Below are 19,361 nucleotides of genomic sequence, written 5' to 3' on the forward strand. Positions count from 1 at the left end.
TTTTACAATCAAATTTGATATCACACTTTCGCAATCTCCATTCTGTTTGGTTTAGCACTACATAATCTGCTACAAAAAAATCTATCTGGATTATGTAAGATCACTTTCTAAACAATGACATATAAAGTTACAGATCAAAAAAACAATTAAATCGGAACTCTAGTATGAGCAACTTAAGGGAGCAAGGTAAAAATATTATGCCCCCTCCCTCCCTATTACTTCACACAACTCGAAGCTCCGCCACTCTCTCTCTCTCTCTCTCCGCCCAAAATAAAACCAGACTAACGGAGGTTACAAATGGTGCACAAAATCTCCACAAACCATAAAGAGAAAATCTCTCTGCATCCACTACACAATCCCCTCCACCAACCTATTACCATCTTGTGAAATGTCCTTGTTAAGCAAACAAGGTGAGAAAAGCGCAATCAGTAGTGGGTTTCTTTTTAGACAGGTCCAAAATTCTTCCTTGCTGATCCTTCCATCACCATCAGCATCAAATAGATTAAACAGTTCATGGACCTGCAAGCAATCAATTAACATTAGTCATCTTACCAAAGACACAACTGGAAGATGCCTTGATGCTCCATTATGTGCAGGCAATGCTTTAAAATCCTAAGAAATTGGATAGAAGCCCAGAAGGGTATGCCCATCACCTCATCCTCATTCAAATCCGGGATTGCAGGCCTGACGGACTCTCCAAACAGATTCTGAAGCAATTAAAAACCACAAATTGCAAGTCAATTCATTATAACAAAGATGTGTAGACTTGAAAAGAAAAACAAGAAGGAAAAATCAATGCAAGCGGCATACTTCTTGTTCTGAAATGTAGTCATTCTCCCCAGAAACATATTCTGAAAAAACTAATTCACAGGCTTGCCGGAACAAGGGCAGCTTCAGGACATGCACTGACCCAAACAAGAACTGAAAGCAACAAAATGATACTATTATGTACAACTCGGTATCATGACATATAAAACCAAAGCCAAAAACAAAATCAGATGCACAAACAGTTTCATAAACAACCAAGTACCATATATGCCTGAGTAACAAGTTAATCATGCAATGACTCTAAATTATTTGGTATCTAAAAATATATGAAATATACACGCATTATACTCTCTAAGGTTTCTCTGTGGATTTCTATTCTAATATAAAGTATCACTTTTCATTCAGGAGCAACAAAAACCTCCCCAACCCAACATGCTTTACTTTTGATTCCAGATGATGTGTATAATATGTACAAATCCTGTTAGTGTTACAAAAATTCATCTCTGCAGCTCACACCATCACTCACCTCAAATACGCTGTAGAAAATATTCTATAATGATGTAATCATTATTAATACACTTAAGCATTAGCGCATGCTAAAAAATGCACACATGCGTATTCACACACACACACACACACACACACACAGAAGAAGAGAGAGACAGAGACAGCCTGGGGGTGTTGGAGTACCTGCTTAAACGTGATTGATCCACTTTTTTCAACATCAATGAAAGCAAATATCTGTTATCCAGAAGATTTCCATGTTATATACACATCAAAAAAGCATTTAACATGCACTAATGTTCAATAGTGTATAGTATACTTTATAAGGTCAGCAGCATGATAATAGAAATAAAGCAATCATGATAGTTTAAATAAGGAAAAGACAACAGAAAGAAAATACGAAAAAGACGAGAAAAACTATCATGCATTTTCCCCAGAATGAACATCTTGTACCCTGCCAAAAACAGTCACCTGTCTCCTTAATCAGGTAGAGACAATGCTAACATACATACCACAAAGTGCTAATATAGGCTACTGAAGTAAGTCTACGGGGAGGACAAACACATAGAGCAAATATTGTCAGGGATATAGCAAAAAGTAAGTCCACCTGGTGACCAACAGAAGGGTATCAAAGGCCATGTAATCATATTTCTATTCTAAAGGAGAGGAAAGAATTTGTTGGGATGCTTGGAAGCCAAACACACATACAACTCTGATGTTATGATCTCTTCTGTGCAAAGTCAAAAAAACCCAGAATATATCATATAGCCTGTCAAACTCTTTGCAAAACTACGAGACAAAGGGAAATTATTTAGCAAAAGATCATGGTAACTGACCTCTTCGGAAAAGGTACAGGCCTTGAGTCTTAGAACCCTCAGGAAACCACTGTAGTTAACATGACCTCTGCAAGCAGGATACAACAATAAGAATCTTACAAGTCTTGCGTTTTCAATAAGTTTGCACATACTTACACCATTTGTAAGTATAGCATTTCAGATGTCATGTCATTTAAATAAATTCATTAGTTAGCATCTAATCACTCATTTATGTCAAATTCGTTATCCAAGCTTTGCTAGGTGAACTGTGGAAGTTGCAACTGAAACAATCTTCAGGACCAACACTTTACGGACATGAAAAGGGTAAAAAAAATTGCAAATGCATGCAATATATAAGCAGGAGGAACACATATAATACCCACATCATAGTAAGCGTTAGTAAGACTGATAAAGAAAAAAGAGAAAACATGCACTTTTTTCCTTGTATTGGTTGGCAAAAGGACTAATATTTTGCAAACAAACATGGAATTCCAATAGCATTTTAAAAAGCATGCAATTTTAACATAACTAATTGTATTTTTTTAGGAGAAGGGATTGCCATAAATGTCGTTAAGAGCATACAGAGGGAGGGAAGATATCCACAAGGAAGAAGGTAGAGACAACCTAATTATATATGAGCCATAATTCAGATGCCAGAACCAAATGTTATACAACCCACTGCAGCAACACATAATAAAAATAATAAAAGTTGACAAACATCATTCACTCAAAAGATCTCAGCAACAACTTTCACTTTAATAATAGTTTCAACAGTACCTAGGGTCTGGATTCATAGAAAGAAACTTATCCAGAAAGTCCACAGCTTCCATGCTGCTTATATGGAGTAACTGCAAAACAAGATATAAAATACTTAATTTCTCTATCAGGTCTCACATACATTGTTAAACAAAACAAAGGGCGCATTAACTTATAAATTAATGATAGGAACCAATAAGCTTAGACACTTTTGTATTGCAGCTGCTAGAAATAGCAGATACCATGCAGAAAAGTAGATGCATCAGACTGTATTGAAGAAGCTATAGCCACTCTAGAAGAAGTTAGAACAATAACATGTCAATCTGTTGAATCAATGAACTAAGTAGGATCCTATGGGAAACCTTCATCCCTGTCTACTCTTGTATACTTGTGAAACTATTCTGCTTTCAAGCATCATGTCAGTTTGTAGAAGCACATATATGAAGTAATATAAATTACTATTCTGCTTTCAAGCATCATGTCATTATGTAGGATCCTATACATGAAGTAATCTAAAGTGACTTGTGCCTTGAGAATTCAACCACAGAAGCATCAGTCATGGCAAAAGAATTGAATAGTGATCTTCCCTTTTATCCATTAAGGGTACCATTTCAAAGGACTCGCCCTTATTTACTGAATGCTTCTATAAAACTTTGATAAGATCTACAAGTACTAATTGCTACTTCTGCAATCATCCATCGTTCAAAAAAGATTGTATTCAGAGGAAATAAATGAGACATAAGATACATAATACACGAATATCCTCCTAACTTAATTTTTTTTTTAATCATAAAGAGAGATAAAGTTATTTTACAAAATTGTTCAGTTCTAGTTCCAGTTTCTAACATTATATATGTTAAACACACAAGGATGCACGATTATGAGTTATGTGGAAGGACTTACTGATTTTACAGTTGCCATTTCAACCATGTAAGATGCGGGGCACTCCTGTGGAAGTCAAGATAGAAACGTTTAGTTCAGAATGAATAGGTCATTGAGTAGCTCTTATAACAGTCTAAATTTAAATTAATACATAGAAGCTCATGTAATGCTAAAATTGATGGGCTTTGGCTTGGGTAGTAAATGAAGGGGGTATAGGGTTAGGGTGGGTGTTAGGTTCATAGCTTGTTACAAAAAAATGCTAAAGGCATCACTATAAAAAAAGATGTATACCAGTTTCGATTTCGACTGAGTTGCTTTCATAAGAAGCATTAAGTCTCCATAAGAATGAGATGTCTGTACAACATTGAGTGAAGTTGCCATAGCATGACAAGTCTGCATATATTTGTATGTGTCAACTTCCATTAATAGTCTACAAAACAATGGCATAAAAATAAAAAAAATAAAAAAAGCGATGTAAAACAAAATCATGGAGAAAGAAAAATGGATTTTTATCAATTTCACGCAGATTCTCACCCTCTCAGAAAAACGAACAGCACTTTCTTTCTTCTTATCAAGGGGTGAGACAACAGGAAGATATTCCACCTGCTCAATTCAGATCAAATTACCTAAATCAATGCCCATGCAATACAAAAGTTTATGACAAAACGTTAGGAGAAAGGGATTACCTCCATGAAATTGTGAAACTGTGTGAACATTCTAAACATGAGCTTTGCCAAAGAAATGTGCCCCCTAACCAGAACACCACATGAAGCGTTATAACATACCACTCAAGACAACACCAACAAAATTTTGAGATTGGAAAAGTGCCATACCAGGATTGGTCAAAGTGTACATGGGGATAGCGTACAGTTACTGGTTGTATGGGGAAACCCGGGATGAATGCACCAAGTTCAAATGAAATGAGAAACCTTCCATTGGTTGTAGTTCCCTCAGGAAATAAAAGCACTCGAGGAAATCTATCGCAAGAAGCTTTTCTCTGTATTCAGATCCTTGAAAGCACATTTCTGTATCAAATAGCTTATAAAATTGATAAAAATCACTTATCTTATTAAATCCTAAATATAGATTCATGCAATTGCATCCAGTATGCAACTAATTCCGCGAGGATATATACCAAAGAGGTTTAGAGACAAAAGTTGAGAACCTATTTATCTAAATTGGTTCATGACTTACTAATCAAATAAGGATATCCAAGAACTAACAGAAACTTTTTACCTTTATTTCACTAACAGCGTGCTTCCTTGACGATGCAGAAAACCTATTTACATATATAACCTGAGAACAGATAGCAATGAGACTGACCGTTACAACGGAACATAAATACCAGCAACTAAAGTGATTGTAACAAGTTGTTTTGCATATGGAGTGCTGGTTAAAATCAATTACCGTGAAGGGACACGAAATTACCTGCATTGCTCTGATGATTGTTCCAACCAAGGGTAGGGAATCATGGGATTCAGATGCCACAATTGTAGGGAATAATTCATAGAAATAGAAGATAGGTTCAATAAATGATACATGGTTAGATACAACTATTGGAGCAATTTCTCTAGGAGCAGGTTTTCCTTTCCGTCTTATCCAATGGTAGCTGCAGTAAGAGGTGAAAGTGGGAACATCAATTATTAGAAAAGAAAAAAAAAACTCTCATACCAATTCCACCATTGTCAAGAATGCAAATAAATATTAAAATGAAAAATCAACTCTGATATGAAAAGAGATGCACTGCCAAACCGATTACTTATCACTACCAGCCCAAATCATTTCACTCAATTCTTTTCCACATATTTTCTCTCTACCAACCTATGTGAGCTGACCCAAAAAACAAACACAGACACACCAGCTTCACAGAGCATTAAATTCTTCCTACAATTCCTTTCATTCGAATCTAATGAAAGTATCCAGTTCACTTAATTACAGCACTTAAATCTCCCGAAACTAAAAGTCACATATCCTTGCTCAATTTTTTCAGCATCCAAACAGGTCGCCAGAAACATTTCAAAAATCATGTCTTCACTTGACCATTTCCACTCAAACTACCTACTTGATTTCAATTAAAACAATATTCCAAATCCCACTTTCTATTCTTTTCCTCCAAACACATCTTAACCAAAACCAAAACAGAACAGCATAAAAAACCCAAAAAAAAAAAATATTCCAGACCAAACTTACCCAAAAGAGAACAGAATACAACGAGTACAGACTCGAGTGATCCACATAATCCTGCACCTCCACTTAGGCATAGGGTTCTTCTTGTCCTTCCATCCCTGAAGAGCCAATTTTGTAGCCACAAACCCAATCAGCAAAGAGGCCCCAAAGAGCACAAGCCGAGCCAGCGCGATGGGCAAGCAAATTCCGATCTTTAACCACTCGTAAAGCCCACGAATCTCCAGTGTGTGGTTCCTAAACGGGTCCGCAGTGGTCGAACCGGGCACGGTGAACCCATCCGACCCGAGAAACGCATATGGGTTGCGAAAGTGGTGGTGGGTGCTGTTGCTGCCGTGATTGCCGTTGTGATTGTTGTGGTCTGTATCGGTGTCGTCTTGGACGGTGAGGATCAAGTGGGGGCGATCGGAGGGTGGAGAAGAGATGAGAGGCGAGGCGAGATCATTGTCTGCCATTACTGTGTGTGTTTTCTTGGGGTGGTGGTAGCTGTATGTAGCAGAGTATAGTAGTATGGCAGATGAAGCTACAAGCTAGAGAGAGAGAGGGAGTGAGACAGAGAGAGAGGGACAGAACGGTATTTAAGGCTAAAAAATGTTCGATGACTCTATACGTGTGGTGGTGGAAGATTTATTATTTCGCCGCGTTTTTGTTTTTGTGTTTTTTTTTTCTGTTAAAAATAAATAAAAGGTGGCTCCAAATTTTTTTTCGTAGTTTTAACTTTTTACTACTTTACTTTTACTGGCCAACAGAAAGCTTACTTTTACTACTCCACTTGAGTTTCAATCTGAGAACGACGCGTTTGGCACTACGCGAAATGCGAAGTGGGTCGACAGCAATACATAGGTTAATACAAAGAGTTATTTACACCAACAATAATGAGGTTTTCGACTTTTTCACAAAATTCTTTGAGGCTTTAGAAATTATATGAATATTCCTGAGGTTTTAAATTGTTTTCACAAAACTCATTTTTATTTATTTTCATCCAAAAATTGATGATTTTATACACACACAAAAATTATCCATATGACAAAATTAGCCTTTGAGATTAGATTGCATATACTTCATTGAGGTTAATTTTGTCATTTGCATAAGTTTTTTTTCTCAATAAAATCATCAATTTTTGGACAAACAATCAATAAGAAGGGTTGTGAAAACAAACAGAAACCTCAGAGAGTGTTCGTGTAATTTTTTAGACATAAGGGGGTTTTGTAAAAACACAAGAAACCTCAGGGTGGTGTTAGTGTAAATAAATTGTGAAATCTAATTAAGAAAAACTTTACATTCTATTTGGATGGAGAAATTTGAAATAAATTATTTGTGTTTGACAAGTATACTAAATTTGCTTAAAAAACAAGAAACAGATACACTAGATTGAATGAATATGAAATTACTATATGTAAGGAATAATTTATAATTCATTTATTTATTGCACAAATCTTCCTTATAATGTCATTCAAATGGAGCCTTATTGTAGTAGTTATGTCGTCAAATGATGAGCAATGACTTCAAACTTTAGTGTATTTATAAATTATTAAAATTTTAATAGTTATAAGTTTTGTTTTTCCAGATTTTTTTTAAAGATGTGAGTTTACGAGCTCTTTCAACAAGTTTTTTTTAAAGTGAAAAAGACAGTAGCAAATAAATAATTTTTTTTTTATAAACATAAAATTATTACATAAATATCAAAATCTCATGCACACAATTTGAACTCAGAATCCCTCCACTTTGTGTTGATTTGAATGCCTGAAATTTAAAAAAAAAATGTATTTATCAAAGAAAAAGGGAGAGGAAGTGCATTTACATATAAACATTGTATTTTTAAGGTCAAAGGGGGGTTTTCATTTGTTTTTTCATGACTTTCTTCAACTCAAGAATGGAAGAATTCAAAAGAGGCGCGCGGCATGCATTATTTTATTCTCATCTTAATCCATCTATGCCACACTACAACTCACAAGTAGTAAGCACACATCTTCTAATAACTCTACTTTTTGTTTTGTTCGAATTAATAATCATTTGGTTTAGTGACATCGGCCTTCACTTCTATAATTCTACTTTTTGTTTTCTTGGTATTAATAATCATTTGGTTTAATGACATCGGTCTTCACTTCTTGAAATATATTAAAGATTGTAACATAAAGAAGGGAAAATAAATGTTTCGTATAGATGAAAATCTTGATACTTTTTCATTTGGTTTTCATATCAAAGTTTTTTTTAAGGATAATTTTTATTGAAATGGGCGATAGTATATTAATCTCACACACACTATACGAATGCTAGAACTCGAACTCACGATCTTGTCTAAAAGAGCAATTACTTCAAATCATTACACTAGTGGGTGTATACTGGTACTTATTTTGGCAACCTATTTAACTTGAGCGATTCTTTATGATATTGCAGTGAACATTATATATTTTTTTGGACGAATTGCCGTGAACATTTTGAGCTGTAATATGCGAAAACCAATTCACTACCACACTCGATAATATAAATATCTACTTTGGCCTTTTGGCCTTTTTGGTGGGGACAACATAATATAAGAAGAAAATAAGCAAAAGCAAAGCAAAACACAGACACGTTTTTGCAATGAGAATTGAAATGGGTGGATGCTTCCCAGTCACAAGGCCCAGTTGTGGAGGGGGTGGTGATTGATAAGGTTTAATTAAGGAAGCAGAGGGGCCCCACCAGCAGTCTCAGTGGGCCCATCCCATTGCTATGGGGAAATTTATGAATTTGTGAAGCACATGCAGCCGCAGCATGGAGACAACGGACATGGTGCATTTGGCATGCATATATTGGGAGGGAGCTTGGGGCCTACTTATTAAATTATGTAATGAAAATGATTTGTCAGTAAATTATTCCATTGCATGTGACGTCAAAATATAAAAAATGTTGCCATTTCGAGATTCAACATCATTTCTGTTCTTTTTGGGTCAGGGTTGGTGATGTTAACCATTGGCAGGAATAAAATTAGGGTTAAGTTGATCCAAGGCTAGCCCAATTAGGATTAGCATCAGTGTCTGCATATTAAATCACCACAAACTCAGAGTCAGAGTTCATTTGATACATAGAATCACTCCATATTCATACTCTTCGAACAATAATAATGCAAACATTTCATTTGGCATCCAAAGGGTGAGAATCAAATCCAAAGAATCTTATGCATTTCTTACCCTTGGTTTTGTCACCCAATTTCAGTACAGTTTTCTCACTTCAGGCTTTGGCTCCTTTTACCTTTTTTCACTCCACACTCATACGGAATAAGTATTTCTCTTTTTGCATTTTTTGCCTTGCAGAGAGGGGGACCTATTAGATCTTGTTATCTAAGTTCAATAGGCAGTTTCCTGGAAACAACACAACCCAAAAATGCACCCAAATACCATTTCCAGGATATTGTGGACCGGCTCCACTCGGCTCTCCATGAATTCCAAAATTGCAATTGGGAGAAGAAAAGCTTGATCAAATCCAAGTCTCCAACCGATAACACCCATGTGGTTTCTGTAACTTGCAGCAAGAAGGGACTACTACTCTTCACCAGAGTCGAATTCCTTTTCGCTACTGTTGCCATCTGAGTTACCACACCCCTCTTCTCCAGAAACCAAATCACCTTCTGGACTATCAAACAGTTCTCGATCTGGAAGAAAGTATCCATCCTCTAGAGGCTTATAGTCCTTCCCTCTCCAAACCACAATCTTTTCCTTCTCAAATGTCACCAGGATACAAGGCACAAGATCCTGTATCAATGCTGAAGTATAAGTGGTTGACCAACAAAAATACTAAAGTATAAGTAAAAAAGAAAAAACTTAGATAAACAGAAACAATCGCACATGCAGGTACACATTCTAGGTTATGTAGGCAGTCTGTATCAACAAGGCCAAGAAAATTAAGAAAGAATATCATTGTGTCTTTCCCAGATATACAGAAAGAAGGAAAATGCAGTAGGAATTGCCCATGACTAGCGAGTGCAAGCATCTCATTGTACATGGGAGCAATAAAAGTTAGAACTGTACACAAAGCAAGCTTCAGCAGAAAAAGATACAAAGGCTTGGAAATTTACCCTGAGTTTGCAGCCTATTTTCTTGTAATCACTCTTCTCAAGACCCTGGCAGTCTATCCGAACCAGCTCACAGCAGATAAAAGCATCTCTAACCATGGATACCAGACTACCATAATAACCATTCTTGGCTGCAGTTTCATCTAGCTTGTAAATGATCATAGAAATACGTATCAAGTCATAAAGACCATAGCCAGAAAAAGGATGTACCAAGTTTTGTTAAAGCAGGGACAGCTAATCCTCTCTTCCTCATTTCCTTTGTTTCCTCAATGCTTAGGCCATCAATTGTAGTTTTGATCAGCCTAGGATATATGGGCTCATGTGGCCTCCACAACATTAATGGAATCACGGGCCTTTTCTTGGGTTTATAATTCCTGCCTCTGTATAATACAAGTACACCACCATGTCTGTGGATGATTTTTCCGAAGGTTTTGTCCTGCAACATACACATGAAACATGCATTTAGCATTTCTTCCAACTTCCAAGAAATAATAGTGAATCCTGAAACCATTCTCATATGTAAACTAATTCATAATGCAACGCAAACATTTATACGTTGCATTTAATTTATTCATTGATTTTACAATCAGAATTTATGTTTCATAATCTGAAACATCAGTGTCGCATTGTCCTTGCTGTTTCTCAGTGCCATCGTTGATTCTACAGAGATCCCCTTGCAAATTCCGCAGCTTATCTTCCAAAAGAGTTTGAGTTTTTAGTTTTCATTGTGTATCATCAACCCAGATAATGATGTAATGCCAAGGGCATGTATGGTTAAAAGGTGGGTTGCTGGGACCAAAGGTGGATGGCTTCTGTTAAGGTTAATAATAAAAACTATATAACCTTGCAAAAAGGGTTGATGATGGGAAGTAGCAAGAATTTAATGCTTTAAGGAACTATACTATATGCGAAGCAGGGATTGGAATATGTAGCATATAGTTCATAAGTCGTAAACACAAAAACAGGACCTATCTGAGGTACAGCATGCGTACCACAGCGCAAAAGACTCAAGGAGAAGAGAAAAGAGAAACAATAGTCTATCAGACGCAAGATGCAGTGCAGAGAGCGGTAACTAGAACATAAGATACCTCAAGTTGGATGCAAACATTTTTCATGTCAACGGTGGGAACACCTAGACATTTTATCCTCACTGCTTCATCATGTTTCCAATGGTTTTGAATATCATTCAGCATATTGTGAGTTAAACCATCTCTGCCTACAAGAAATCAAACAGTAGCGCACAATAAGAGGATAGCAGAGATAAATAAGAGTGAAGATTATCATAAAATACACTGCTTATTCTTGTTTAGGAATTGGGTTGTCATATGGAAAACTTGAAAACATTGCAAAAGTGGGACATTTGCCTGATTGCCTCAACTTGTTTGAAAAAAAAAGAAGAAGAAATAATACAAGCCTACAAAGCAAACACACCAAATAGAACACAAGATCATACACTTATTAGTAAAACCAAAATCCAAAGCACCAATGTTATCAATTACTCTCCCCAGCTCAAACACTTAAAAACCATATCAATCAGAAGAAATAGCAGACCTCTTACCGAAAAACGAAGGAAGAAATAGCAGAGACCTAATCCAACAATCACATTAGACAGTACAAAAAGCTCACGCCCCAACAATCAAACAAAATCAGAATACCCTAAAGCTCAAGAAACTCGAACCTATATCAATTACAACAAAAACCAAAAACCCAATTCAGCAACCACAAAACAATATCAAGAAAAAAAAAAAGCTCAAATCTGCTCAATCATACAAAATGGGGAGTGCCCATATTATCAAACACTTCTTTTTTGTTGGCAATTTACGGACCACACTCTAAGAAGCTCATAAAACTCGAAACAGAAAGGAGAAAGAAAAACCATACCCAAATTGATTTGCCTCTTGGTTTTGGGCCTCTGGCACTTGTCCACCAATATTTTCCTCTCAGCCGGAGTTAGAGGCTCTCCCTGAACCTTCTGTCTCCTCCTCTTCCTCTTCTCTTCCAATTTCGGATCCTCCTCTGCTCCCTCCACGGACCTCACCTTGGGGTCCACAGCCGGCGCACACACCCCGATCCATTCCCGGTCAATCCGCCCCGGCCCAAAAGGCGAGTACTTGGGCTCGCGCAGCCCAATGGGCCTCACCGTCGGGCTGCTCTCGGTGTAGCTGTACCTGAAATCGAAGGGCAAATCCGAATGTATCGGCTTCTGACCCGTTCGGTCGAGGGACGATGGCGGGCGATACTGGGGTTTCTGCTTCTTCTTGGGGTTATTATGGTTCGGGTTTTGGCCTTGGGTGTTTGGGGAAAGGGCGGGTGGGGGTTTGAAGGAGTAGTGGTCGTGGAGTTTCGAGGGATTGGAGAGGTGACGCGTGAGAATGAGTAGGAGTGGGTTTGGGTTTAGGCGGGAGAGCTTGGGGAAAAACATGGAGGGGTTTTACTGTGAGGTGTGTGTTTGTGTGACTCTCTAGGTAGGGTTAGTGTCGTTCATTTGAGTTGCAGGCTGCAGCGAGTAGACAAGGTTTAAAAATGTCTTAACAAACAAAACGACCAACTTTTTTTTTTTTTTTTTTTTCTTTTTTTCGTCCAAGGAAAAAACCAAATTTTCTCTTTTCAAAGTTGACAGATTTCTTCGACCAAAAAAAAAAAAAGTTGACAGATTTTGGGGCTCCTCGTCAATAGTCTCAATCATTATCAGTCCACTTCCAGCAGCCCCTAGGCAACAATAAATTGTTATAAAGAGTATAGCCGCATTTATAAAGAGTATAGCCGTGCGGCTATACTACTTTTACACGTGGCACCTTATCACCCCTTTAAATATAATTTATTTTAATAGTATAGCTGTTTACTTACAAAAATACGGCTATACTATTTTTGACACGTGACACTTAATCCCTAGGGGTTTTTTTTTTATTATTATTATAAAAAATAGTACAGCCGGACGGCCATACACAATGTGTTTAATTGTTTTTTAAAAATAGTATAGTCGCCTGGCTATGCTTATTTTGACACATGGCACCTAGGCGCTGTACGGCAGCCTGCTTTTTTTAAATAAAGAGTATAGCCGCCCGGCTTTACTCGATTTTTTAGTTTTAAAAAAAATATATAGTATAGCCACCCGGAATTACTTGGTTTTTATTTTGTTTTAATTTCCTTCAATAAATAGCGGCTATACTATATATGTGTATACTAGGATCCTTTCTTTCTTTTAAATTTTTTCCCCGATTTTCATTTATCAATAAGAGTAGTTTATATGATTATCCATTACTATTAGGCCATTACCCGAGTCTCTATTGTCCCCATTTAATTTTTTACTTTTCCTTAGTTATTACCTATATAAAAAATTTAGCACTTTCACGTTTAATACTCTATGATACACGCATGTACGTATTTTTAAATAATACATCCATGTTCTATACACATTTTAGAAACTCGGTAAAATTTACATTTTAAAAAAAAGTAAACGTACAATACTCATATTGTACATCTATGTATGTATTTCTCATGTTTAATACATGTATTTTTTACAAAATTTTCAATAAGACACACAAAACTCACATATTATACAAATAATTCTCACATATCATTAAATAAAAATAATACATACTAAAATATTATACAGTGGGCGATCAATATCTACTTTGGATATGTTGAAGCTAGCAAATTAATATCTCGAAAGTCTAAACTAATGCAACAAGGAGGGTGCTTTTTGCTTAATTTTTTATTGATTAAATAGTATAGCCGCGCGGCTATACCATTTAAATATTATCAATTTAAATACTATAGCCGTGCGGCTATACTACTACGTTTTTTAAAAACCGTATAGCCGGGCGGCTATACTCGGTGTTTTTAATTTGTTTTAAAAAATAGTATAGCCATGAGGCTATACGTATTTTGTTTTTTAATAACTAGTATAGCCGTTCGGCTATACATGGTTATATTAATGTTTGTTCAAAAATAATATAGCAGCGCAGCTTTACGTATTTTGACACATGGCGCCTAGGCACTATGCTGCTACTCTGTTTTTTTTTGGAAAGAGTATAGCCTCGTCACTATACGCAATTTTTTATTTTTAATAAATAGTATAGCTGCGCGGCTTGACGGGGTTTGTTTTTTGTTTTAATTGCCTTTAAGAATTCAATAATACACACAAAATTCATGTGATACACCTAATATAGGGTTTACCAACAAAAAAAGTTCTAAAATTTACAATAATACTAGAAACACTAGCTCATTACACCAGTTTCCCCTTACAAACACATAATCAAAAGAAAACAAATAGATGGTGGCCTCGGAACAATAGAGTAGCTCAAATCCTCTGTATCACATATCCACCAAGAAGCCGAAATCTTTCTTAGCACATGAATAAGCAATCCCTACTGGCACATATATCACATCCTCACAGAACACATTTCTTGCATTAGCTATAGCAGCTCCACAATTCCGGCAGGTTAATGGAGTCAACGGGGTTAAGACCGACAATGGCATGCTCTGAATCTCAAATACTTCTAGTTTGCATTCCTCATTTCAATTAGTAACAAAACACAGAAGGAGGCATCCTTTCAGCGCTAGGTCATGAACACTGAATCATAATAATATATATGCAGCACTGATACGCATGATTCAGGGGAAGCCCATATCCGATACGAATCAGTTCTTCATCCTTGTCTTCTTTCATCCCCTCATTAATTTCATCAATTTTTTGTACCCTACATTGATTCAGAAAAGTGCAGGAAACTTAGCAGAAGCAAAGTTAAAACAGATATTGCTAAAGCTCCATTATGCAAATGGTTTATGTATGAATCATCCCATGGGAAATAAACCATGATTATGACATGCAAGATATGGAGATGCTAACCTGAAGATAGAAATATATTTCAATTATTCTCCACCACTTGAGAAAGCAATGGTTTTGTTTGAGAAGAATGCTTCCAAATTCCCCACTACTAGTTCGCGCAAAGCCGTGAAACATTCTGGTGTAAGGGCAGCTTGATTTATTTAATTATTTTGGCTGTTTTATTTTATTTTTTGTGGGGGTTATAAATATTTATTTTCAGATTTTATTTCTATATTAAATGACTTAATTTTCTGGTTTAATGTGGTGAATATTACATGATTTTGGATGCCTATAAAAGGTCACTCCTCCTTCACATTTGAAAGAGAAGAAAAAACAACAAAATCTAATTATCTCTTCTCCTACCTTTATGTATATTCTATACTTTCTATTAGTATTTTTGGGTAATGATTATGTGACTTGCATACATATCCATCTATGAACATGCTCATAGCGGATTTTGAGCTTGTGTATTAGGGGTCGTATTTTGGAGTCTTGTATACCGTCAGTACCTACACGTAATGAGGCTACAAAGACTTTAGGATAGCGTCTTTGACGTGCTTCACAGTATAAATTTTGCCTTCTTACTTATAATTTATTTTGCTTTTACTTACCTATTAATTTATTTTTCTTTAGTTTCATTGTACCTTAAAAGCTTTCCAATTTGTTTATATATTATTTATTATATTTTGTATTTGGCTTTACAGAAAAGGAAAACTATAATTTATTTAACAGTACCGGCTTCGACCCCTCCGGTCGAGGGACAATGGCAGGCAATACTGGGGTTCTGCTTCTTCTTGGGGTTGTGCTTAGGGTTTTGGTCTTGGGGGTTAGGGGAAAGGGAGGGTGGGGGTTTGAAGGAGTAGCGGTCGTGAAGTTTCAAGGAGGTGGAGAGGGGCCACGTGAGAATGAATGCGAGTGCTTTTGGCTTTTGGCGGGAGAGCTTGGTGAGAAACGTGGAGGGTGTGTGTGTGAGATTCTCTAGGGTTTAGTGTCGTTCATTTGAGTAGGCTGCAGCGAGTAGACAGAGTTTAAAAATATCTCAACTAACAAAACGACCAACTTTTTCTTTTTAATTTGTATGCTGATTTTTATTTTATTCTAATTTGATATTTTTTTTAAAAACAATATTCGAAACTACTCTATTCTAAGCGGGGCGATTCAATCTTGAATGCAATGAAACGAGCACACTGCGCACCCCAACCAGTCCAACCCACATATGCTTCTAATTTGTTGCTTTATTAAGCGGGAATTTAGTAGGAAACAAAAAGACTTTACCAAAAAATAAAGTTTTAAAATTTACAATAATGCTAGATACACAGTGAAGAAGACGAGCAACTGGGAGTCACAGAGGAACTGATCGACCATGAAGCTGATTTATTGAGTGCTAGGTCACAAACACTGAAGCTGATTTATTGATCAATAATTACGAGGCTACATGCAGTTTCAGATAAGACTACGGCATACTGATTAAATAAGGCATGAAACCTGCCAAAAATCAGATTGAAAATTCAACAATTGTTGAATCATAATAATATATATGCAGCACTGATACGCATGATTCAGGGGAAGCCCGTATCCGATACGAATCAGTTCTTCATCCTTGTCTTCTTTCATCCCCTCATTATTTTCATCAATTTTTTGTACCCTACATTGCATTGATTCAGAAAAGTGCAGGAAACTCAGCAGAAGAAAAGTTAAAAGTTATGCAGGTGGTTTCTGTATGAATCATCCCCATGGGAAAGAAACCATAAATATGACATGCAAGATATGGAGATGCTAACCTGAAAATAGAAATCTATTCAATTATTCTCCACTTGAGAAAGCAATGGTTTGTTTGAGAAGAATGCTTCCAAATTCCCTACTACTAGTTCGCGCAAAGCCGTGAAACATTCTGGTGTAAGGACAGCATGATGTGGTGACAGTACGACATTATCCAATGCAAAGAGCTCTTTAGGAGCATGAGGCTCGTTCTCAAACACATCCAAACCAGCACCTCCAATCTCACCTCGCACCAAACACTGCACCATTTCCTTCTCGTCGATTATAGCCCCACGTCCTACATTCACAATCACCCCCTCTCTTCCCAATGCCAACAAGACTTTCTTGTTAATCATGTGGTGGGTTTGAGCAGTCAAACCACAACAAATGACAAGCACATCGCTATTAGCTGCAAGTTCACATACATCGGAAAAGAAAGGGTACGAAACAAATGGTTTTTTCTTCCTTGAGTTATACAAGATATTGCAACCAAAGGCCTCAAGTCTCTTAGCAACTTCTAAGCCAATGTTTCCCAATCCAACAACCCCAACTTGTTTGCCTCCTATCTGAAATTCCCAATCATCACAAAAATCATTGTAAATAACCCACAGTAAAAAAGAAAGATTCATAGCTCAACTATCCATATCATAATTCAATGCTTACCATAATTATAAAGTTGTGAAGAACTGTTAAAAGACATTCCTTTTTCACTACTTTCAGTTTCTAATCTCAACCAAGTTGTCTATAAGAAACTCAAGAAGAGTCTAACCTTTTTGACTTTTTATTCTTAGACTCTAAACAAGAAGATTGTGACTTCATGGAATTCTAATATACCCTACTAGATTGGAAACCAAGGATTGACAACAGAAGAACCAAATTCAATTTTGGCTCCCAAAAAATAAATAAATAAAAGCTAACCAATCAAACTCCACAGTTGATAATCTATTCATCTAAACACACACACACCAAAAAAAGGAGAAAAAGCAAAGTATCAACAGTAAACAAAAAAACAAAGCTTCACTTGTCACGTCAAATCTCACACAAACCCAACAAAAGTATGTGACTTTATAATTTCAACTTCAAATAACTAGAATTGATGATGAGACCTTAGAACCCAGAGCAAAATCTCCCTTGCTAACCCAAAAACCATCTCGGACAAACCGATCGGAAGCCGAAATATTTCTCATGACATCGAGAAGCAGCCCCACGGCCATGTCAGCAACGTCCTCAGCGAAGATCTTAGAGGCGTTGGCAATGGCCACGCCGCGCGCTCGACACTCGGCCAAGTCGATATGGTCGAGGCCTGCGCTGATGGTGACGAGGAGCTTCAAGGAGGGCAGCAAATGGAGGATCTGGGCAGTGATGGGAGGTCCAATGGAGGAGGACAGAAGAACCTGCACTGAGCCTGCTTGCGTTTCCAAGAACTGGTCTTGAGGGAGAGGAGAGGCCCAGGCTTTGAGGAAGTGGAACTTGTGGGAGTTGTTGGCCTCCACGAGAGCGAAGAAGGGGTTTGGGAGAAGTTGCAGGACCTTTGGGAGGTCTTGGCCATGGAGATGGGTGTGGTTATTGTGTGCCATTGGATTTGCTTCTTGAGATTTGAGACTTGAGAGATTGAGAAATATTTTTTTTCTTTCTGAACTGGGAATTGGAAAAGGAGCTCAAGCTTTACTTTTTAAGTAAATATTTACACTGGCCAATTGGATTTGTGGCATGTTTACTAATCCGGAATTGAATTAGAGGGAATTGAATTGAGGATGAATTGAGGAGTTGGATTGAGGAGAATTAGATTCCGGATTCCTAATAAAGTTGTTTACTAAACCATATGGATTGAGGGGAGTTAGATTCCGAATTCCTATTTAAGTTGTTTACTAAATCATAAGGAATTGGGGTATAAGTGGTACTAATTACTAAAATGTCCTCATTTTTTGGTTAAAGTAGATGGCGTATTTGGAATTTTGAAAATTGTGTGAGGATATAATGGGTAAAAAAGATGAATTCCTAATGGGTGAATTCTCCAGGAATTAGAATACCACCTCTCATTCAGTAATTGAATTCCTCCAAAATCAGGAATTCAATTCCTAATTTTGTGTGTGCCCCGCTTACTTTTTCAATTCCTTATGTGAAGTAAACGCATGAATTCTTTATAGACGGAATTCAATTACTGATGAGAATTCCAATTCCTGATTAGTAAACATGCAATTAGTAGCATTTTTGTCTATTTTGTTGAAAGAGATTCCGATTCAAATAGCATGGAAGACAGTTTGATACCTTACTTGGCGTAAGCCATTGGGCCAATTTGTTTGATAACGATGTCTAACTATAACCGATCCGTATCTCTTAGCTCCAATAAAAACAATGAAAAAGGCATGAAAAAATTGAATAAAAACAAAACTATAACTATCTACCAATTGGAGCTTAGCAAGTCATAATTGAAACATGTGAGTTTGGTTGTAATTGAATCAAACTTGAGAGGGTTTAAATGAAATTGACTCAAAATATAAGCACGATATAACTATCATTTGGTACTCGCTCTTTATATAGATACCGAAAACGGACAATTTTAGGGTTAATTAGACTCGTAATGACTATTTGATTTAGTGACATTCAGTCTTCACTTTGTTGAAAGAGAACCTAACTTTAAATTTCATGAACAACTATTGTTAATTATTAAAATAAAATAATAAAAAGAAACTACTTATCAAGCCTTTACCGCCCTCTAAATAGGCTAGTCTTTTATTTTATTTTTGGTTAAAAGCACTTTCAAATGAATATGCAAGGAACTTTGAAATCATTTACTTTAAAAAAAAAAAAA

General features: G+C 36.6%; 3 protein-coding genes across 3 annotated transcripts; all 3 read right to left on the minus strand.

Annotated features, from left to right (window-relative positions):
- LOC110766839 (calcineurin B subunit-like protein) lies at window positions 1–6,499 on the minus strand. Its single transcript, XM_021970239.2, has 14 exons — window positions 5,916–6,499; window positions 5,154–5,334; window positions 4,962–5,021; window positions 4,559–4,722; window positions 4,412–4,475; window positions 4,260–4,328; window positions 4,017–4,118; window positions 3,747–3,791; window positions 2,865–2,935; window positions 2,109–2,175; window positions 1,459–1,509; window positions 811–921; window positions 654–707; window positions 1–519 (listed from the first exon to the last, which is right to left on the minus strand). The coding sequence occupies exons 1-14, from the start codon at window positions 6,362–6,364 to the stop codon at window positions 349–351; spliced, it is 1,659 nt and encodes a 552-aa protein (XP_021825931.1). The 5' UTR covers window positions 6,365–6,499; the 3' UTR covers window positions 1–348.
- Window positions 6,500–8,907: 2,408 nt separating this feature from the next.
- LOC110766484 (RNA-binding CRS1 / YhbY (CRM) domain-containing protein) lies at window positions 8,908–12,471 on the minus strand. Its single transcript, XM_021969820.2, has 5 exons — window positions 11,842–12,471; window positions 11,049–11,176; window positions 10,171–10,396; window positions 9,964–10,091; window positions 8,908–9,640 (listed from the first exon to the last, which is right to left on the minus strand). The coding sequence occupies exons 1-5, from the start codon at window positions 12,380–12,382 to the stop codon at window positions 9,431–9,433; spliced, it is 1,233 nt and encodes a 410-aa protein (XP_021825512.2). The 5' UTR covers window positions 12,383–12,471; the 3' UTR covers window positions 8,908–9,430.
- Window positions 12,472–16,277: 3,806 nt separating this feature from the next.
- LOC110745597 (glyoxylate/hydroxypyruvate reductase HPR3) lies at window positions 16,278–18,257 on the minus strand. The gene is made up of 3 exons (XM_021945721.2): window positions 17,656–18,257; window positions 16,573–17,115; window positions 16,278–16,436 (listed from the first exon to the last, which is right to left on the minus strand). Exons 1-2 carry the CDS (start codon window positions 18,124–18,126, stop codon window positions 16,591–16,593), a joined length of 996 nt encoding a protein of 331 aa, XP_021801413.2. The 5' UTR covers window positions 18,127–18,257; the 3' UTR covers window positions 16,278–16,436; window positions 16,573–16,590.
- Window positions 18,258–19,361: the final 1,104 nt, after the last annotated feature.

Source organism: Prunus avium, chromosome 2, assembly GCF_965620075.1.
Source record: "Prunus avium chromosome 2, drPruAviu1.hap1.1, whole genome shotgun sequence".
In the NCBI taxonomy this organism is placed as follows: Eukaryota; Viridiplantae; Streptophyta; class Magnoliopsida; order Rosales; family Rosaceae; genus Prunus; species Prunus avium.

Coding starts and splice junctions, on each gene's coding strand:
- LOC110766484 (XM_021969820.2), bottom strand. CDS start 12,382: ATGTTTTTCCCCAAGCTCTCCCGCCTAAACCCAAACCCACTCCTACTC. Junction 10,397..11,048: donor ATGTTTGCATCCAACTTGAG/GTATCTTATGTT, acceptor TGTATGTTGCAG/GACAAAACCTTCGGAAAAAT. Junction 10,092..10,170: donor CCCTGCTTTAACAAAACTTG/GTACATCCTTTT, acceptor ATGAAACTGCAG/CCAAGAATGGTTATTATGGT.
- LOC110766839 (XM_021970239.2), bottom strand. CDS start 6,364: ATGGCAGACAATGATCTCGCCTCGCCTCTCATCTCTTCTCCACCCTCC. Junction 922..1,458: donor GATCAATCACGTTTAAGCAG/GTACTCCAACAC, acceptor TGTTGCTTTCAG/TTCTTGTTTGGGTCAGTGCA. Junction 520..653: donor CGGATTTGAATGAGGATGAG/GTGATGGGCATA, acceptor GATTGCTTGCAG/GTCCATGAACTGTTTAATCT.
- LOC110745597 (XM_021945721.2), bottom strand. CDS start 18,126: ATGGCACACAATAACCACACCCATCTCCATGGCCAAGACCTCCCAAAG. Junction 17,116..17,655: donor ATTTTGCTCTGGGTTCTAAG/GTCTCATCATCA, acceptor TGGGAATTTCAG/ATAGGAGGCAAACAAGTTGG.